The 22,481-nt window shown below is 40.9% G+C and overlaps 2 protein-coding genes across 4 annotated transcripts in view; one reads left to right on the forward strand and one right to left on the reverse strand.

Moving 5' to 3' along the window:
- Positions 1-1,424: 1,424 nt before the first annotated feature.
- Positions 1,425-15,059, forward strand: LOC129178584 (transmembrane protein 138-like). Its single transcript, XM_054770935.1, has 5 exons — positions 1,425-1,451; positions 2,493-2,716; positions 2,805-2,976; positions 3,939-4,014; positions 13,491-15,059. The coding sequence occupies exons 1-5, from the start codon at positions 1,425-1,427 to the stop codon at positions 13,601-13,603; spliced, it is 612 nt and encodes a 203-aa protein (XP_054626910.1). The 3' UTR covers positions 13,604-15,059.
- A 4,109-nt stretch (positions 15,060-19,168) lies between these two features.
- The window catches only part of cfap70 (cilia and flagella associated protein 70), a 29,169-nt gene continuing 25,856 nt past the window's right edge, over positions 19,169-22,481 (reverse strand). For all 3 annotated transcript variants that reach the window (XM_054771038.1, XM_054771037.1, XM_054771039.1), the window contains 3 exons: positions 19,945-20,046; positions 19,764-19,811; positions 19,169-19,677 (listed from right to left, as the gene is read on the reverse strand). In XM_054771038.1, the coding sequence (XP_054627013.1) occupies positions 19,579-19,677; positions 19,764-19,811; positions 19,945-20,046 (249 nt within the window). In that variant the 3' untranslated portion in view covers positions 19,169-19,578. The remainder of the gene's footprint in view (positions 19,678-19,763; positions 19,812-19,944; positions 20,047-22,481) is intronic.

Here is a 22,481-nt window from a genome sequence, read left to right on the forward strand (position 1 = left end):
TTTGCGAATGACATATACAGCATTGAGCATTGGCCTGTGTGTGTAATTAACAATATTCACCACTGGATGGCAGTAGCTTTCTTCAAACTTCACCCGACCTTCACTTTCACTTCCACTTCCAAGAAGCCACGACGTAATCTTAAATGGAAATGAGACTGAGAGGGGCTGAAAAGCCATCCATCTGTTTTCTATGCCGCTTATCCTCATTAGGGTCGCGAGGATATGCTGGAGTCTATCCCAGTTGACTTCGGGTGAGGGGGGCGGGTACACCCTGGACTAGTTATCAGCCAATCGCAGGGCACTGACAAAAAAACATTCACACTCACATTCATACCTGTGGACAATTTAGAGTCGCCAATTAACCTAACATGCATGTTTTTGGAATGTGGGAGGAAACCGGAGTACCCGGAGAAAACCCACACACGCACGGGTAGAACATGCAAGTTCCACACACAGATGCCCAAATGGAGATTCTGACTTTGTTGCCAACATGCTAACCACTCGACAATTATGCATCCAGCATAATTGCTTTCGTTATTATGCACTTGAGATCAAATGAATAAACATAACATTGAAACTGAAAATTGACAAATATATTTTCACAAAAAAATAAATGCATTGCAATTTGTCATCACCGTGGCTTGCCGGTGTTCAAAATGTTAAACCACCGCACAGTACTTTACCTACAAACTCATGTGCATGTTAGCATGCACGTTAACAGTGTGCTAAAGGGATACAACCTCATACTGGGACAGTACAGGACACTGTGCTGTGGAGAGATGCATGTCATTTTCATAGCCACACGTGTATTTGTGTTTGAGTAGCAGCTTAACTTGCTGTGGGTGTAAAATAAAGAATATAATCTCACTGATGGAAAGCTGTCAGGGGGTTTTCAAAGAAGATTAAGTCATGCAGTACTAAGACAAAATTATCAGTTTATCAACTACACATTCCTTGATGAGACCACAGGGTTTTTTTCGCCAAGTAATCACAAAAAAATATTTTATATGTCTGAAAACATATCACCTTATAAAAATGATTACTTCTAAGCTTTTACCAGTGTCATTGCTGTCTTTGTTTATTGACTCTATTCATCAGAATCCATAGGTATAGCACTATTTGGTCTCTGGGTCGTCGTCCCCGTCTTAAGAAGGAGGCCTAATCTCCCTCACACCTGCTATGGCTGTGCCATGCTATTAATACGTCTCCTGCATGGGCCTTAGGGGGCAAAAGAGGATCCACCTGGTGTCAGCCTGTCGTGCATTGATCCTGGCTCAAAGGAAGCAACTACGGTGAAAAATGGACCCGTTTACTACGAATCTGTGAGAGATGGTGAAGAATTGGACTTATTCGTATTCCTGAAATGGATGGAAACTTGAAAGGATTCTTTTTTTCTGCAATATTGAAAGTAATCACAAGAGGAAATGACTCATGAAGTGTTCTGCATTCAGGTAAACATGAATTAGCACACACACGTTGGCCAGCATCATTACCAATGTAGCTTTTTATGAAACATAAATGATTCAATACCAACAGTAAATGAGGTGTTTTATTGGGAAGCACATGTTTCATGTTACAATGCCTATTTTCTTTTTCAATTTCCAATAATTTTGTACTATCATGGATTAGTACTACTAATCTATTGTACATAGTTTCATAAATTGAGGCAATTGTTGATTATATTTATGATAAAAGGTCAAGCTGAAAACCAAAGAGCAGTCAAAGTAGCAACACCTGCTCGAGCAAAACTTGGTATAAACCTCGGTTTTCGTGCGCCCCAGATTCGGTTTTCATAAAAAAAAATTGCCAGAATTTTGCCTTGATTTTTGTACAATGTTGCACATAACAAACCAGTCAGTGTTTGGGACCGCCGAGAAGGTTTTGCTGGCCCTGGCTGCACACCACTGCATTTAAGCCATAGTTCTTAACTGCCAACCAGATGTGACCCAGCAGTTCATATATTCTGATTGTTTTGACGTGTGCAATGAGTTGTGCCAACATAGTCACCAAACACAAACACACATACAGTATTTCACCTCATAACAAGTGCTTTATTGCAGTCATGATTACTTAGGTCTATGATGTACAGCTAGATGCACTCATCTCTTCCTCCATCCCATGTGACAGCTTGAAAGCACATAGACCCTATCTGTGTGTGTGCATTATCTCTGTGCGTGTGCATTTTCCAATCAAAGTCAAGACACGGCATGAATAAATGTATGCAAATATGTAAGAGAATGACATTTGCACTATGCGGTGAATATGATTTGCAGCCTGAAGCCCTCAACAAGAATACTAATGTTGAATACTGTGTTGTTTTCTACCGTATCCAGATTTATTGGAAGTTTAAACATGAAGATCCAGTAAGAAGCAAACCTTGAAAAGGCTCCTAATGCTGCAGTCACCCAACATCAGTTCCAATCAAAGAAAACACCGTAGCAATTTGGAGGACGTCAGTACATCCTTGGAATAAGTAGGATTTCCCTGGTTAGATTGATGTTAGTATATCGAGTGTGCATGAGAGCAGTGCAGCCTTGGATCCATCGTGGAACCAGAATCCGCCCGGGCGCCCAGCCTATGGGACGGAGCCACTTCACACCAGTAACTACTCGCTGGTGTTGCTTATTCAGCTCAGCCTGCTCTCCTTTGACCTGTTTGTCAACTCCTTCAGTGAGCTGCTGAGGGATGAACAAGCAGTACAGCTGGTACTTTTCATGTAAGTTCCACAAACATACTCAAGATGAACTAAAGCATTCCATGTCTCTTAACACCTTTTCCCCTATTTTCTTGTCTTTTATTGGCAGCATTCAGGACATTGCCATCCTGTTGAACCTCATCATCATTCTCTTGATGCTGTTTAACACATACGTGTTCCAGGTTGGTCTGGTTGCCATATTGTTGGAGAGATTTAGAGCTCTGCTAATGCTCTCTGCGCTCTATCTGACCTTCAGTGTAATACTCCATTCCTGGCTCACGGTAAGTGGGAGCAGAGATTTTGCAAAAATACAAGAAATTAACAAAGGCAACATGAATTTGGTCTATAAGGCGCATATACTGTATTAGTGGGAGGCATTCATAGGTAGCCAAATTACAAATAACAATTTAACTTTCAGTAAACATGTATTCTTTACACTGTATTCTTTACTTGCGTATCTTGCTTGCTGCTGTAACAAGTGAATTTCCCCGCTGTGGGATAAATAAAGTACAAATACAATACAAAAATAAAGTAAGTACACATGCTAGATATTGGCTTTCTGACCAATATCCAGTTACCAAAATGATTTAGCTCTTCATTACCGATCTCCGATATAAAGCGATAATGATATTGGCAGCACCTTTTTCCTCAAACAAATATCAGGTCACATCTCGTGTAATGAATGAACACATTATGCTTCTTATACGGTGATGTCACTGGATGCATTCCACAAATAAACAGTTAATACTGTAAGACATACACGTCAACATGCAATACAAGTTCTAGAAAAGTGCCATATTTATTTGAAACATTTTGACTCAACAAAATAGTCATTTATAAAATGTCTTCTTACTATCAACAGCAACGATACAATTTGGAAAGCTGCACATTTCTTTGTGGCACAAACATCTGTATAAGAACAAAGTGCAAAGTATGACACTCTGGACTAATACAATCAGTGGGCTTATATGCTAGTTATAACTGGCTAGTTCAGCACCGCCAAAATGTAAAATCCTTTGTAAAGCAGCACTTTGCAACACTCCTGTCCTTGAGGCATTCCATTGGCATGACATCTGGCAACTACAGGTTGGCAACTACATACTTCTCTTATGCCACCCTTCTGTTTGAATGAACAAAATGTGCATTATGTTGAATTTATTCAGGATCTATTTTATTTCCACATCCACTATTTATATTGTGTTAAAAGCAAAGTCAACAGTGATGCTTCTCTCTACGTTTACAGAATCTGCGCTGGCTAAGTACCAACAGATTTATTTGGACAGATGGCCTTCAGGTGCTGTTTGTCTTCCAAAGAGCTGGTAAGATAGTCAATCTTCTTTACAATGCAAACCAAATGAGAAACAATATTAATGGAATATGTTTCAGATGTTTGATAAGAGTACGTGTATGTACTGTGGTTGCTGCTTTCAAAATTGTAAAAGTGAAATGAATTAAAGTACAGCTCTTACTGTTTGTTGCTCAAGGTCAACATGCTGAACCACTTTTACTTCAACAAGCTTTCACTCATCATTTCACATTTTAAGTATCTCTCTGCATTATTATTCTAGTTTTCATTTTCATTGAAGGCCAAAGGCACTTCATGCAATGACTTTCGATCGTCACGTAAGGTGCATATGAGTCAATTAGAATACCTTTATTTTGGTGGTTCAATTCAAAAAGTACAACTCTTATTTTCTATAGCTTTACGACACAGAGTGAGACATTTCAAAAATGTATTTTTTAATTTCGCAATCATTTTGGTGATTATACAGTGTGTCACAAAAGTGAGTACACACCTCACATTTCTGCAAATATTTTAATATATCTTGTCATGGAAGAACACTAAAGAACATTTTGATACAATGTAAAGTAGTCAGTGTACAGCTTGGGTAACAGTGTAACTTTGCTGTCCCCTCAAAAACACGCAACACAACAATTAATGTGTAAACCGCTGGGAACAAAAGTGAGTACACACACATGAAACTCTATAAATTTGTCCCAGGTAGCCAATTTTTCTCCACAGGGTCATGTGACTTGTTAGATTTATAAGGTCTTCAATTTGGTGTTAAGGCCCGGTCACACCGCCCGAACTTTGCTGTAGCGTCCCTGGAGCGGTGAAAAACCGCGCACAAAATGGGAAAAAAATAGAAAACACGGGCGTTGTCCTAGCAGTGCACCGCTGAAGCCGGCGTTGTTTTAGTGTTGGTTTAACTGTAGGGAACGTTGGTTTATCGGTGACGCGAGCGTCGATAGAGCGGCGTTCTGCGCATGCGGGCTGGTGGCATCCTCATGAAGTGCTGGAAGGCTCGTGGATCCTCATTGCTCAGCTCCACCATCAGCTTGTCATACATTCCATGTTCAGGGCTTCTCAGTATCCACTGTCTGACCCACACTACTATGTCTCTCCTTCTTCTCTCTCTTCTCCTTCTGTCAACAGCTTGTTGCAATCTGAGGAGGTTCTGATTCTGCTGCTGGACTAGTGCACCAATCATAGCAAGTCTCTCAGCATCCATGGTAGTACAGTTCAAGCAGATAAACAAGTGGAGACCGCCCTGTAGTGGATGAGCAAATTCGATATAACTGAGGTCTGCACTCAACAGCTATTCCAAATGGGCTCCTGGTCCATTTCTCCCCGTATTTATAGCCAAATTCTGCCTAGCGGACCCAAGCGTCCACGAACTTGCGTCTAGCGGCGCCAAACTTTCACTGGGCGTTGTTGGAGCAGTGATGAACTTTGCCGTGGAGGAAAATTGCCCGCTCCTCACCGCTCGCAATATTTTGTGCAGCTCAAAACCTTCGGAGCGGTAGGAGGGACCATCAGCGGTGGCCGATCGTATACGGCGTTGCCTTAACGGGGGCCAACATCTGTTAAACGACGGTGAACGGTTACGAGCGGTGATTAATTTTTTTCACCGCTCCAGGGACGCTACAGCAAAGTTCGGGCGGTGTGACTGGGGCTTTATCGCTCTCAAATGTTCTCATACTGGTCACTGGAAATTCAACATGGCACTTCATGGCAAACAACTGAGGCTGTGAACAAAAGAATTGTTGCTCTACATAAAGATGTTCTAGGCTCTGAGAAGACTGCTAACACCCCAAACCTGACCTGCAGCACAGTGGTCAAGAGCATACAGTGCTTTAACAGGACAGCTTCTGTTTAGAACAGGCCTCATCATGGTCCACCAAATAAGTTTTATACACATACTCAGCATCATATCCAGAGGGTGTGTAGTAAGATAGATGTATGAGTGCTACCAGCATGCTGCAGGGGTTGAAGGGTTGGGTGGTCCGCCAATCAGTGCTCAGACCATATGCCGCACTCTGCATCAAACTGGTCTGCAAGAATGTCATCTCAGAAGGAAGCCTCTTCTAAAGATTATGCACAATAGTTTGCTGAAGACAAACAGACTAAGGACATGGATTACTGATTAGACCAAGATACATGTATTTGGTGCACAGTGGTGGCAACCAGATTAGTCTACAGATGAGTCTACAGTCAAGCATCGTGGTGGGAGTGTAACGTATGTGGCTGTGTTACGTCCTGTAGTGAGTGTGGCTGCGTGGGTGTGTTTGTGTGTGGGGGGTGGTTTTTTTCTCGCTTTTGCAGAGTGGTGACACACCTGGAAGGTGTATCCCAGGTGTAGGTGATTAGCAATCAGGTGGAGGCATAAAGGAGGCAGACAGCAAGCAGCTCCCTCTCGCTCTTTCAATCATATCAGGCTCTCATTCCCAACCCAGAGGCTGCAATCCACCCTTTTCCGACTGAGAACCATGGCATCGGATATGGAGGTGCTGAGTCAAATGCCTTTTCCAAGTCCAGAAAGCACATGTAGACTAGTTGGGCACACTCCCAATTGTAGCCAAGGCCGTACCCTTCTCTCCAGCACTCTGGAATAGACTTTCCCAGGGGGGCTGAGGAGGGTGATCCCACACAGTTTGAACACACCCTCCGGTCACCCTTCTTGAAAAGGACCTCCACCCCGGTCTGCCAATCCAGAAGTACTGTTTCCAACTTCCACGCAATGTTGAAGAGATGTCAGCCAAGACAGTCCCTCAACATCCAGAGCCGGGGAGGCCATTCCTCCCAATCACGCTCCTCCAGGTCACACTGTCATTGCCCACATGGGCATTGAAGTCTCCCAGTAGAACTATGGAGTCAGCAGCTGTGGTGCTCCCCAGCACCCCTCTGATGGACTCCAAGAAGGCTGAGTATTCTCTGAACTGCCATTTGGCGCATACGCACAAACGAAGGCGTAGGGAAATGACCCTCTTGTTCACTGGGGATGACTTCAACACTGAGGCACCGAGGTGGGGGGCTATTAATAATCCCACACCAGCTTACCGCCTCTCTCCTGCAGCAACTCTAGAGTAGAACAAGGTCCAGACCCTCTCGAGGAGTTTGGTTCCAGAACCTAAAATGTGGGTTGAAGTGAGTCCGACTATGTCCAGTCGAAATGTCTCAACCTCTCCCACAAGTTCAGGTGGTGGGTCTACGGGGGGGAGATCCCATGTGGCTTCTTCGGGCTGGGCTCAGCCGGTCCCCACGGGTGAAGGCCTGACCAGTGATGCAAAGCATCGGCTCCAAAATGTGCTGCCTGTGGACTATCATGGCAAGTGGACTTGCTGCCGCCAGCACACAGGGTTCAAACTCATAAAACTCCTAAACATTGCATAAAAATAAGCCCACAAATGTTGCTCAAAATGAAGTTACAAATGTCCGCCATCTCCTGGTGTAAAATAGTAAGTACATGAGGCACCATATTTGTCTCTATGGCTTGTTAAATTCAGCAATGTTGCTTGTTGCAATTTTGCGACTTTAGTGCTTAAAGTTACATCGGATGGAGCTACAGAAAGCCTCCAATAGTAGCTACCCGGATGCAGGCAAAGCTCCTGCAGAAACACCAACATTTGATGCGAGTAAGCATATTTCATTGGTTCCTGTTTTCCTGAAATTGAAGTTTAGGCATACTTTGGAGCATTTGAGCGGATTGCAACTGATTTGAACTGGCCTGTGAGTTCTGGGCTGTTTGGCTGCAGTGAAAGTTGGTTGGCAAAGTTCAGGAAGCTTGCCCCACCTTATTGGTGGAGGACAGCCTTATGTATGACGAGGTCAAGAACCCTATTCTTCGTGGATATGAGCTGGTGCCTGACACATATAGACAGCGATTTCACAGTCTTAGGAAATCACCGAACCAATTTTATGTTGACTTTGCCAGAGAGAAAGGTGGAGTATGTAAAGCTAATGAGTTAGCAACTGTACATGAGTTAATGTTGTTGTTGGAGGAATTTAAAAATTGCCACCCAGAACGCACCTCTGTCTATTTAAATGAGCAGAAGGTGTCTACCTTGCAACATCTGCAACCCTCACTGATGACCGTTGCACAGGTGCGTGGTGGCACCGTGTCACGCCCTCCACGTGAGACAGAATAGGGCATGTTTTTTCTGTCTCAAGACTGGCCACCTTATTACTAATTGTAAAGCATGGAAGCAAAAACAGCCGAAACAGTTGTGCAACAGCCAAAAGGGGTATATCTCTGTACCTGACTGTTTCAAGACTTTTGTCTTTGATGGTCACGTGTCTGTTACAGGAAATGCTGAAGACCCTGTTAAAATATTAAGAGACACTGCATGCTCTCAATCACTAATCCTCTCCAGTATGCAGCCGTTGAACCTAAAGTCTGAAACCAGTTTTGTGGTAAGAGGTATTGAAATGGGTTTTGTACCTGCGCCCTTGCACCGAATTCATGACTTCAGACATAGTACATGGTTTCTTCAATGTGGGTGTACACACAAGATTTCCAATTGCCGGTGTAGAATTCTTCATGGGAAACGACATTGCACGAGGTAAAGTTTACCCTGTTCCTAAGGTGGTTAATGTTCCCCTCCGTGAGTCCCATAGTGATATAGCAGAGTGTCAGATGTTTTTGTTGCTAGTGTGCTGACCAGAACCCAATCCCATAAGCAACCACAAGAAGTTGACCTTGCTGATTCGATAACTGTCTCTGCGTTTTCTGAGGACGTTTTGCCCTCTGGTGATATCAATCCTGCCATTCATGGGAAAAGTCTTAGCAAAGGTTGTATACCAACGGCTTACAGACTTTATCCTCTCTAACAATGTGTTTCATACTTTCCAATCAAAGTCCAAGCAAAGTCTCACTTTTTGATCTGGTAGACCTGAGCGAATCTCAGACCGAATGGCTATGACCTGTGGGGTTTCCCAGGGGTCAATCCTGGGACCCCTATTGTTCAATCTGTACATGCTTCCTGTAGGCCAGATAATACACAGCTGCAATGTGCCCTACCACAACAATGCAGACAACACTCAGTTCTATGTGTCACTGACGGCAGGTGAACACGGTCCTGCAGATTTACTTTGTCACTGTATCAAACAGATTAGTGTGTGAATGCAAAACAGATTTTTGCCACCTAAAAACATTACCAAAATCAAGGGAGTAGTATCTAAGACAGATTTAGAGAGACTAATCCATGCCTTTGTCTCCTGGCTGGATTTCTGTAACGGCTTTCTTACCGGGCTCTCTAAATGAGCTGTAAAACAGCTGCAGTACATCCAGAATGCTGCTGCTGGAGTCCTGATTAGAACCAGGAAATATGACCATATTAGTCCAGTACTCAGGTCTCTGCACTAGCCTCCTGTCACTCAGAGAATAGACTTTAAAACAGCTCTGATTGTGTACAGATCTTTTCATGGTCTTGCGCCAAAGTACATCTCTGACATGTTAGATCCACATAAACCATCTTGGGCTGTGAGAAGCTCAGGGAGTGGTCTCCTGTGGGTGTCCAGAGTCAGGACTGACATGGTGATGCTGCGTTTCTGTTTTATGATGCCAAAATCTGGAACACTCTTCCGGAAGATGTGTGACAACCCTCAACTTTGGCAATGTTCAAATTCAGGCTGAAAACACTTCTATTCAACTGTGCATATGACAACTGATGGTATTTTATCTGCATTCTTCATTAAAAAAATTTTTTTGGTTCTATGGAATGATTTATGGAATTTTACAGTATGTAATGATTTTAGAATGATTTTATGTTTTGTGGAATGATTTTATGAAGTGCTTTTACCCTTTTCTGTAAAGCACTTTGAATTACCTTGTGTACAAGGTAATGTGCTCTATAAATAAACTTGCCTTGTCTATGGTGCTGTATCCAGCTGAGCGACTGAGCTTGACGTGGAGCCTACTGACTCACCAGTCCCCCTGATCCATGAGGCCCATCGTCAAAGCTCAGGGATGTGGCCCGTTGTTAGCTAGGTGTTCCTCTGCTGTTATGGAGAAGTCTCACTGTCACAATATTGCTAGAGGGTCACTTTCTTCTGCTCCAATGAAGATAAAAACTGGAGATGATAAAGAAGAAGTAGAGCGGCCATTCCAGAGATGCTGCCGGGGAAAAATGGCAGTCCGTAAAGGCTGCAGTGGCGGGTGTGTTCCCTGGTGGAGGCACAGTCAGAGTGGCAAACAGATTTGGTCATGTCTTGTGATGATCATCAGTCTGAGTTTTTGTCAACAATTGAGGACCACTTGTCTTCTCTGTCAAGATCTCAGAAACGAGACATAATTAATCCACTTTGCACATAGCCAGTAGTGTTGGGTGATGTACCAACTCGCACTAATGTGTTAGGACACAATATTGAAGTGGGTGATGCTCCTCCGGTTTTGCTAGTCCCAGTTGTAGCTCATAGGGCTCACCATACTTGGTAGTGCCCAAGTCTGACCAAACTCCCAGATTTTATACTGACTTCCGTGAATTTAATGTGTCTCATTCATTCCCTTTGCCAAGGATGGATGACTGCATAAACGGAGTTGGTCTCGCAATGTCCCGCAATTTAGTTTGATGGTTCATACAGTTAGTGTTGACGGTTATGACTCTAAGAAAAGGGGGGCTCGTTCTTATGGGAGGGGTTGCTACGTCCCATAGTGGCCGTGGCTGCGTGTGTGTCTGTGTTTTTTTCCCCCTTTGCAGAGTGGTGACCACCTGGAAGGTGCATCCTTGGTTTGCTCTTGCATGCGCGCACGCGTCTTGTGTGAACAAGACAGAAGTTCTCTTTGCCATATTTGTGCTGTTTGCTGTGCTCAGCCATTTTGTTTCTAACTGTGTGTTTGCCAAGCATGACATGTTTAGTTTTCATAGAGAGGTTTACTCATTCTGACCGTTTTCTGTTGAGTCTTGGTGTTTCCCTTTTGGTATTTTTTTGTGCACTTGGCTTCACTAGTTTTTTCACGTCCTGGTTTTAAGAATTGTTTTTTGTTCCGTCCCCAGTTTTTGTGTGGATTGGTTTTTGTTATTCCTGGAATTAAATACTTAATTTTCCTTGAACCTATCAGTGCACTATTTTTCCTTGCCTGGCATTTTTCTTTCTTAAACTTTGTTCGTCCCATCCTACCCTAGACACTTTGGGGACGTAAAGTCTGCATGCGTGCTGCCAGCACTGGGGAGCATACCCAGTAGTTCATTGAGGGAAATATGAATGACAACACTTAATGTGACATACTGAAGCAGAGCATCTCTTCAGAAACTGGGCCGCAGGGCATATTGCAACATGATAGGGACCCTAAACACACCTCAAAATGACCATTGCCTTGCTAAAGAAGCTGAGGGCAAAGGGCTCAGCAGCCCTACTGTGGGGCATCCTCAAACAGAAGGTGGAGTGCAAGATGTCTAACATTCACCAGTTCCATGACGTTGTCATGGAGGCCTGAAAGAGGATTCTAGAGGCAACCTGTGATATTCTAGTGCCACGATTCTCAACTGGTGGGTTGGGACCCAAAAGTGGGTCACGTAGCTGTTTTCAGTGGGTCTATGCCTGGGCAAAAAATATATAATGTCTGTGAATGCACCGCACATCCTTGTTCTGTGCTATTCGCTTGCTATGCTCCCACAGAGTGCATGCCATGTTTCTGAGTGACTTTGTCGAGCTTGAGCGGGAGGGGAAGGACATCGACTGGGGAATTAACATCCGACACACAGCTACAGATATCTGCTGGAAAAGAGCGAGCCATGGAGAGGACAGCAACTCACCGCTGCAGCTCATGTTGTGTTGCAAAAAACTCCTTGTAAATATAAGATATTTGAGAAGTTGAGTTGAAAAGAATTTTGCAACTTGTCATTGAGAGGTGATGGTCAGTCCCACTGCCAAACAGTTGAGAACCGCTGTTCTAGTGAACGCCATGCCCAAGAGAGAGAAGGTGGTGTTATAATTATATATGAATATATATATCAATAATTCTATCCACTCAATATTCACATTTTGGCCACAATTTAGACATTTTCACTTAGGGGTGCACTTTTTTTGCCTGAGGTTTAGACATTAATGGTTGTGTGTTGAGTTATTTTGAGGGGACAGTAAATTGTTGGACTGTTATCCAAACACTGACTAGTTTACATTGTATCAAAGTGTCATTTCTTTAGTGTTGTCCCATGACAGGATATATTAAAATATTTGCAGAAATGTGAGGTCAGTACTCACTTTTGTGACATACTGTATAATAATCAAAATGATTGCAAAATAAAAAAAAAAACACATTTTTGAAATATCTCACACTGTGCTGTGAAGCTATAGATAGTAAGAGTTGTACTTTTAAAATGTAATTTCCATAGGGCTGTCCCATGAAATGATATATTGCAGAAATGTGAGGGGAGTCTCACTCTTCTGACATACTGTGGCTTACAGCTAATAAAAAGTTCAATTATTGTAGACTACTGGTTCGTGCTCCAATCAGCAAATGAACTGCAAAAACTTGAACCTTTAATTGGTCTCTTCATCTGAATTGAACCTAAAATCAAAACACCTCAATTTAGCATACCATAAAGCACCGTGTATAAACCACACTTTTTCCCACTGGTAAGAAGCAAAAAATCGTGCGGTTTATACACGATGACAGGTCTGTGACCAGACGCAGAAATTGACGAGAAGTTCATTTTAGAATAGCCGTCTGTGGGTCAGACAGTTGCTTTGACTTAGCGCCCTCTGCTGTACAGTTGCTGAAAATGCTTGTGTATGCAACTAACTTATCTGACGGCTGTTTGTATTTTCACACAGTGAAACGATCTCTATATACACTGAAGCTAACCTAAGCTTCCAATGTAAAATACAATACAACGTTGGAGTTTATTATTATTATTAATTATTATTATTAATCTGTGCTTAGCCATAATATTAAAGATCTAGATGCCGAAGTTCAGATTTCTTCTTTATTCTTCTTTTTTAAATTGCTTAGTACCTTTACGCATGTTGATTTTAAATGAAAGAGTTGGCAAGCATTTATGAAGTAAAAAAAAGAATTCCCCGCCATGAGCCTGAAAATGGGGGTGCGGTTAATACACGGGTGCGGTTTATACACGGTGCTTTACGGTATTCTATTTTATTGAGGTGCACCTGTACACTCAAAAAAATAAGAAGTGTCAAGTTGGTTTCATTCTTTTTCATTTCCTGGGTGCTGCCAATCCCAATTCTATCTCTCTGTGGTAAAGGATGTTAATACGAACTTGTGTGTGTGTGTGTATAAACCAGCCTTTATGCATTCATAGTGTATATAACAGATTCAAATTGAATCGAACATAGCAGCTTTAATGGCCACTAAAATTAAGTATTCCACATGACCGCATTATTTCATGCCATGCTTCATTGTTTGGTGTGATTTTTTTAACCTTCTGTGATATTTTATGCTTAAACAACACTAACAAGTACTCCCTGAACAGTTTTTTAAAGGTCTCTATGTTCTGTATTTTAATGTTTTCATATGTGTGTGTTTATGTATTCATATGTGTGTGTTAACAGCTTCTGTGCTGTACTACTACCTCTACAAGAGGACCTCAGAGTATTTGGGTGATCCTCGCCTCTACGAGGATTCACCGTGGCTGCGAGATATCTTTGAACGAGTCAGACAGTGACCCCAGACATTTCTCAACAGACCAGTGATGCCGCAGCGGACATGAGATTGGGCACGTGGCAAATGGGACCAAAGAAAAATGTCTAAATGGAAAGTGGATCTATGATAAGGTCTGGTTTGAGTCATATTTCACTATAACGGTACAGGACAGGGACACTCAACAAATATAAAAAAATAATATAATAAAATTAACACTTTAGTTTTTTGTCCCATTTTTCATGAGCTGAACTCAAAGATGAAAAACTTTTTCTATGCACACAAAAGACCTTTCTCTCAAATCTGTCTGAATCTGTGTTAGAGAGCATTCATCATTGATGATTCATAATCTATCTACCTCACGGGTGTAGCATATGAAAATGCTGATGATACAGCATGATTATTGCACAGGTGTGATTTATGTTGGCCATAATGAAAGGCCACTCCAAAATGTACAGTTTAACTGTATTGGGATAGTCCGGAGGGGTCCACCATTTGCCTCAGATACCTTATATGCCAATCCAGAGCATCCCAAACATGGTTGAGTATGCTGACCATGCAAGTACTGGGATGTGTTCCAGCAATTGTGTACAGATCCTACAGAACATGGGGTCGTGCAATATCATGCTACAACGTGAGGTGATGCTTGTGGGTGAATGACATAACAATGAGCCTCATGCTCTCGTCACAGTATCGCTGTGCGTTCAAAATGCCATCAATACAGTAAAATGCACCTGTGTTGTGGATGGAGTGGCCCATGGTGACAGTGGGGTTATTCTATGAGCAGGTGCGTATGTTATGGACAACAAACAGGTGTATTTTATTGATGGCGTTTTGAAGATAGTGAGCATCTGGATTGGTGTATACGGTATTTGTATTTGAGCCAAATGGTGGTCACATCACTGGTTTTTGGACCCCTACAAATCCCGCCACCCCCCCAATACAGTTATAGTGCACATTTTGGAGTGGCCTTTTATTGTGGCCAACCTAAGGCACACCTGTGCAATAATCAGGCTGTTTCATCAGTATCTTGATATGCCATACCTGTGAGGTGGATAGATAGCAATCATGAATGACGAATGCACAAATTTCACAAATTTGTGAAGAATATTTGAGAGATATACCTTTTGTGTACATAAAAAAAGTTTTACACCTTAGAGTTCAGCTCGTGAAAAATGGGAGCAAAAACAAAAGTGCCCCATTTATATTTTTGTTGAGTGTAGTAGGTACAACTGGTATAACTGGATACAGTCTTAAAGCCAGCATTTTATTTCACACAGGAAAAATATGCTTGTGTAAAATGTGCCAAAATATGTATTTCTTCAAGTGAAGTTTGAATGTTTGTGTATTTTCCAGGCACCACATGTCCTTTTTTGTTTTTTGAATTCTTACTGCACGCTTTTAAAGGCTGTTTTTCAGTTGTTTTTTAAAAATACATTTCAGACTACTAACATGTCTCTGCAATGTTATATTAAACAGTTTTACTATGATGGTGGCTTCATGAACATAAACACGCATGTTGGACTAAATCGGCTACATTTTACCATTCCGCAATATTTTGAGTTTCGACAAATCTGGAAATAATTTAACTGCATTTTATTCCTGTAGATTTGTCAGTTTTCGACAAATTACAGTGCTTTATTTTATCCTACTAAACTGTAGCAACACACATCTCCGGCATACTGAATTTGATGAGCACAAGATTATACTGGCGGACCGCCACAAATAGATTTGGTGCCACCTGTTTGCCCTCGTTCATAAACACATTATAATGTACAGAGACCCGAGGGGACATGGAGAAAAAATTGAGGGGTTAAGAAAAAAGAGAGCGCAAAACTGTTTGCATTAAGAGCATTGCACTTGCGTGTTCACAGCGAATGTTTGGGGTGAAACTTAAATTAAGAACAGCACTCTTTCAGCACTCTCGAAAGGAAACACACTGATTGCCATACATCACATTCTTGCAACTACAAGCACTACTTGTCCTATCAGTCATATCAAACTCAGCAACAAATGTGCCGCTCTTAATTTGAAGTTTCAACTCAAACATCTTCTCTGAACACGGAAGTGCAATGCTCTTGCAAACACTGATCTAAAAAAAAGACTGGATCGAGCTTCTATTGTTTTATTTTTGAAGCCAATGGAAATTTGCGGCGGCCATCTTGGTGAGACCACTTTGCTGTGAGACAACAGTATGGCAACGCACTGGTAAAACTTCGATTGATCGTATAGCCACCAAAATCAACTGCTAAAGGTTATAACTACTCAGATTTATACGCTTTTGTGTCATTTATCAAGCTAGTAAGATGTATTTTAGCTTCGAGACGGACGAAAAATTGGCTGTGTGGCAGCCTGCAAACATTGTTTACGTACGGAATTTAAAGTCTATCTTTGTCTAATTATTTTCCTACGGTAAACCATTATTTTTTTTTTATCTCAGGATAAGGTTAAGGCAGGAAGAAAGCAGAAATTTTGTCACATGTCTTCTACCTTTGCGTGAATCATGTGTGGTATCAGAATTAATGTAACTTGGTAGTTGTGGTAGCTTTTAAAAAAGCTGTTTTTTGGTACAAAAAGACATTAGATAAGTGCAAATACTCAAAGCCTACTGTAAAAAACTGCATAGAAATAATTTTATCATTGATTGCTAGGCTAGGCACCAAAAAAGGCCTAGTTGTTACAGGAAGGTGTAACTAGAAAATTCTGGCAAAACCACCCATCAAAGTTCATACTTTAACTTTTGGTTACATTTCGAGAACTTTTCAAAGCAAAGCCGTTCAAGTAGAGGCACATATATCAGGTCAAAAAAAGGTGCCAAGTAAAAGTACTTACGAGTGGAAGGTTCTTGGGAAGTGCTTTTTAAGTTGTGTTTCCTCATCCTCGCTTCCTTCACTGGCACTCCTGATGTTTTTGATGATTTTTCACTAATTCTGCGTTCGTATACCAGCACAATCACAAAGCTGTGGCGCGTAAGGTGGTCTCACCAAGATGGCGGCGATCGAAAAAATCTGGCTTAAAATTTTGGCGCGTGAAAACAATAGGTTGCTCGATCCAGTCTTTTTTTTAGATCAGTGCTTGCAAACAGTTTTGCGTTCTCTTTCAAAAGTTTTGCGTTGTCCCACAAATGTTTTAAGAGCTCTCGCAAAAGTTTGTCTTTTTTTTTTTTACTCAATTTTTATTTTTCCATGTCTCCTCGGGGACATTATTTCTCTGGTCTGCCAGAGAAAAAGAAGACGGAGCAAAAGGAATTGGTGTTGCCAACTTAGTTACTTTGTGGCTATTTAGTGAATAATCAGAGCCCTCTTGACACTCTTTATTCAAAAACCGATTCACAACAAATCTAGTGAAGAGACTTTTGGAGAGCCTGACATGAAAGCACGAGCATGTATTGCTCTTCTCAACGAGCAGCGAGTGCTCCTGTGGGCCCCTGCCCAATGTAAAAGCACTTACAGGTTGCTCCATTTTGTTAGTGAAATTAAAAGAAAACGACAAACAGAAGCAACAGAATCAAGTTAATTTGTAGTTCTAAACATACTTTGATTCTCATGTTTTTTCTCACTTTTTGCAAATGTGTCATGGCCAATAAAAACTAAATACAGCTGTCCCTTGCTACATTGTGGTTCGAACATCGCTCCCTCACTCTATGGCGGTTTTTCAAAAATTAATTAAATGATCACTGTTTCGTGGTTTAATACAGCCTATTTATTGTCTGAACATATGCATATATAAGCAAATTGTATGTATTCTTGTCCCAAATTAAGCATTTTTAATCCTAAAGATGGCTAAATAGTGTAATACGTGTGTGAGTCTAATATGTCTCAAACGTCTTATTATTATGTCAATTAAACTGAGTAATACAAGTGTAAAAGCGAATATAGGAGTGTTATTTCATGTCTAGAGGGCTCTAATAATGCGAAAAAAACATATTTAGAAAGTCTTAATAATGTTTCTTATGCTCAAACTCTGAAAATATTCCATTTATAAATAAGGAATCCTACTTCGCGGAAATTCACTTAGCGCAGTCTGGTATGGAACCAATTAACCTCAATATCCAAGGGACAACTGTATCCTGTTTTAATTCAGGAAAAAGAACCACGTAAAATCAATCCATCTATCTTCTATGCTGCTTATCCTCACTAGGGTCACGGGGGTATGCTGGAACCTATCCCAGGTGACTTTGGGCAAGAGGTCGGGTACACCCTGGACTGTTCACCAGTCAATCGCAGGGCAAACCCCATAAAATGTAAAATGTTATTTTACATATACATATTTAAAATACAATGGAACCCCCTTTTCCGGCTGACTGACATTGACATTGGTGGTTGACGACATAAATCCAAACCGAAACTAACCATTGCTTGCATATTTGCTTGTGACTTGCACCAAAGACATAAGCAGAAGGAGAAATAATAAATGATTTGTTTTTTAAAAATTTGAAGAATCCGGGTTAATACGACAATTCTTTTACAGATTTTGCACTGAATAGGGAGTCACTGTGTGTGTGCTTTAGTGCTGTAAAACCAAACAGCTGCGATACGGACAAGGTTGACAATATTACAACACATGTCAACGTATACGGAAAAAAGCGATCGAGCATGTATGTTGACGTCGACTTAAGCAGGTCCATTTTAATTCTACAAGTAATACAGTAATAACAACAGTGGGTCAGGACTTGGTGACATAAAAGGGTTGGTGACATAAGCAGGAACGGCTTGAGTAAATTCACTGTACAAAGACATAACATATACAGTCGTCCTGTTCTACATCACGGTTCCAACATTGCTCCCTCTTTCTATTGTAGCTATTCAAAAAATAATTAATTGATGATCGCTGTTTTGTGGTTGATTATGGCCCATTTTTATTAAAAAAAAATATTGCTAGACAATTTGCAAGTAGTATTCTGGCCACTAGCCGGTCAGTAATGTTACATCAATGAGACATGACTTTATACTACATCACCTTCACACTGCATGGAGTCAGCCATGGCATGTCCAACATGATAGAATGATAAGTTTTAAGTTAAGTAAGTCGTTAGCGTTCGGCTTCTTATTTTATCCTTCTTCCACACTTTGCTTGAAACACTTTCTTAAAGGGATAGTTCAGATTTTTTTGACATGAAGTTGTATGACATCCCCATCAACAGTGTAGTGCATCAACAGTGATTTACACTTGGCCCCGTGAGCCCAGTTCTGGTCGGATTTTGGTGAAGAGAAACGTAGTTCCAGTTAGTTGCTCTTAAGTAAAGAATTTGGCTTTTCAAAACAATATGCGTTCAAAAGAGTAATACATTTGCATTACAAAAATGTCTCCTCGAAAAAATCAGACCTCACAAATCGCTCTGTGTTACTGTCAGCGGAAAGAAAGTAACGCAGAGCGTGAGGTCTGATTTTTTTAAGGAGGCATTTTTATGATGCAAATGTATTACTCTTTTGAACGCATATTCTTTAGTCTTTAGTTAAGTGGCCCGAGCAAATAAACGGAACTACATTCCTCTTCACCAGAACTGAGCTCACAGGAACAAGTCGGGGGGAAGTTACTGTTGATGCGGATGTCATACAACTTCATGTAAAAAAAATCCAAACTATCCCTTTAAGTTTACAAAAAGTAAAATAGAGAGGCTAACTAGTTAGCTCGGAAGCTTGCTATGCTAACGGCAGTCGTCTCTCGTCTCTTCCCTGCTGTGATCGCCTAGCCTGCGCAATGTGGTGTAAACAAAGAATAATAGGAGTGTCAAGGTGACTGGTGTTATTTTATGTCTACAGGGCTTTAATGACGTTAAAAACTGTATTTAGAACATCATAACAGGTTTTCTATGCTCTAACTGTAAAAAATATTTCGTTTATTAATATTGAATCCTACTTCCCGGAAATTCACTTGGTGGTCAGGTCTGGAACCAATTAACCGCGATAAACGAGGGATGACTGTAATATATATTACAGATTATTCAGGAATAATATAATGCAAAACAATTAGTTGGCTTCCAATGTTCTAAACAACATGTCAAGCGTTTGGTTGAAAGCATGATGTCAGCGGACGGATCTGGGCCTGATTCTGAAGATCTTTTACCTCCCTGTGAAGCGCTGCATTCTCCAAGTTGTACTGTGAACCAATATATTCGAAAATGAGCTGACAAAATGTTTGTACATGTAGCTAGGAAATGTGTGGTAAAAATCAGTCCAACTCACCCTGATAGCATATTTGTAGAACAGCTCTGCTTCCTCGTGTCTGTCACACTAAAGATGTTTCATAAAATCGTAGTGATGTATGGTGCCCATGCAAAGTGAATTGTATTTAAGTACAAGAGTGTTCTCTGATCTGATGTTAAACCTGAGGTCTTTTTACTTGAACAAATCAAGTGTCACTCACCTTGAGGCAGATCAGAGTCAAGTAGGCCCACACCTCTGCGTTGTGATTGTTCAAATGGTTGGCCTCCGTCAAAGCTTCTTCAGCAACACAAAGCTCCCCCAGCTATACACTCAGACACAAACACAAATTCAACACAGGCTTCTTTTTTCCTTTAGGGAAAGCAAAACTAAAACATCTTTCTACAACATCATGAAAATCCTGACTCGAGTTTTTCTAGTCTTGACTGCTAAATAGCCCACCATGGGGCCAAAAAAAAAAACGTTGAGTATGCCAGTACTTTGATAAAGAAGGTGAGAAACAATCTTGAATTCAAGAAAGAACTGAAGGAAGTACGTCCTGGCCTATCTCGCCATCCCGGTGAAGAAAGAAGAAATCAAGGCAGGTAATGTTGCCAAAGGTAAAAGTGTTAACAAGATTGCAAAGGATCGATGATGTTTAAAGGTCCTTATGGCGTGGGATTTCCCTTCCAAACAGTAACATCTCCTCCTTCCTCTCCCCTCCTAACCGTCTTCCATACGCCAATGAGTCTTCCAGAAAGGTAAAAGTGATGATAAATGCTCATTAATCCATTTCATTAGTCATTTATATCTATTTCTCATTGTTTTCTGTATGTAAAATTTATTTTTTGTTAATATTTTTGGGTGTCTGGGACAGACGAATAATTGTATTTAAAAAATTTACATTATTTACATTATTACTTCAGTTTTTGTACACGGTTTTTGTCCGAAACTAGGTTTCATTGTAATGTATTTATTTTATGAAAACAACATTTTTTTGATAACAAAAAAAAATCCTGACTAGGTCATCAGGCTGACTACAGGTGGTCCTCGGTTTACGGTGTTTCGAGTTATGATGTTTTGTGCTTATGTAGGCACTGCCATAACTGATTAATACTATAAAAAAGAACTAGTTAAGTCGCATGGCGGAGTACAACGTAGGCGGATGAATACATGTAAAATACTGTTGTTCTTTTTAGTCCATTATTTAACTTCTATTTTGTCACCCAAGGCAGTCAGGCAGAGCTTTTTGGTGGTAACATGTGAAGCAAAGTCAAAGTAAAATTCAACATAGTAAGACGTTCAGTAGCGAAACCAACACTGGCTGCACTCCCAGTCCAGTGCTGCTTGAACATGGAGAACACGAAGGATAAATGAAGGATAAATATGGTATTCCTGAACATGTGAAAGTATTCTTGAACATGTGAAAAAATCTACTATAACAGGGGTTGTCAACCTATGGCTCGCGAGCCATATATGGCTCTTTTGATGTCTGCATCTGTCTCTCACACATTCTTAACACTGTGTACATTTTTTTTTCTTTTTTTTCGCTGACATTTTAGAGTAAAACGTTACAGAAATCACAGTATTAAAAATAATGTTCAAAATATAAAACATTATAATGCATTTTCATCCATCTATTCATTTTTTACCGCAATGCGGATGCTAACTGTCCTTCTGATATTTTCCGGGTCCGACGCCACAGCACGAGCTTAATTTGATAATGCAGTAGCCTATCGGGTCATTGAAAGGTCAAGAAGTAAGAGCTACTGTCCCGAGTGCAAGCTAGTCAGGAGCATCTCCGTGCATGGAACCGACAAGCTGACTGGTCTTCGGCCAACTAATATGCCAAAACATTCATGCTTGATGTGGCGAATGAACCTTTCGACGACTTTTCGGATGAAGACAAGATAGTGAAATCAATAAAAGACGTGCCACTGTCAGCAAGAACTGTTCACGTTCGTACCATCATGATGGCAAATCAAGTGGAGGAAACAAGTGAAGGACATGAAGCTTAACGTCACCATTCTTCGACCAGACTACAAAGCCATCAGCAAAACCATGCAGCACCAGAAGTCGCATTTATGGGAATAAGTATTTTAACTGATTATCGATTAGCTTCAGTATGGCAACGTTATTAAAAGACTAAATGCAGAGACTTACTATATTCTAAAATTGTTGGTCTTGTCTGAAAATGCACACATTTAGTTGTATTCAGTGTTAAACAAATATTATATGGCTCTCACGAAAATACATTTTAAAATATGTGGCTTTCATGGCCCTGTTATCCAAAAAGGTTCCCAACCCCTGTACTATAAAATGGACAGTGATAACAGCATAAGCAGTGTAGTGATCTTGTTATTGAGGCTTCCTGCTCCCGATAAGCCTCTCCCCCCCTCTTTGCAATGCAATCACAGGGATAAAAGTGGAGTTCTGTCTTTTTTATGACTGTCTTATCTAATTCTATAGTCTTTAATATTTTTATTACTGTATTTTATATGTCCTTCATGTGTTCTGTCTAGAGTGAGAGGGACTTAGGAGTTAATATAGGTATAACATCCGACATACACCAAAACTTGACTTGCATTACAGTCTAGGAATACAACTCGTACGTAACCCGAGGACCTCCAGCACTCAAAAGAAGCCACGGGATAAATGTCTAATTTTTAGGATGTAAAGAATGTTAATGTGCATGAAGAGTACAGCTAATACTGTACACATAAGTAATTAAGACAGCTCAAAACAAATATCTTCAGGTCC

Source organism: Dunckerocampus dactyliophorus, chromosome 3 (genome assembly GCF_027744805.1).
Source record: "Dunckerocampus dactyliophorus isolate RoL2022-P2 chromosome 3, RoL_Ddac_1.1, whole genome shotgun sequence".
Lineage (NCBI taxonomy): Eukaryota > Metazoa > Chordata > Actinopteri > Syngnathiformes > Syngnathidae > Dunckerocampus > Dunckerocampus dactyliophorus.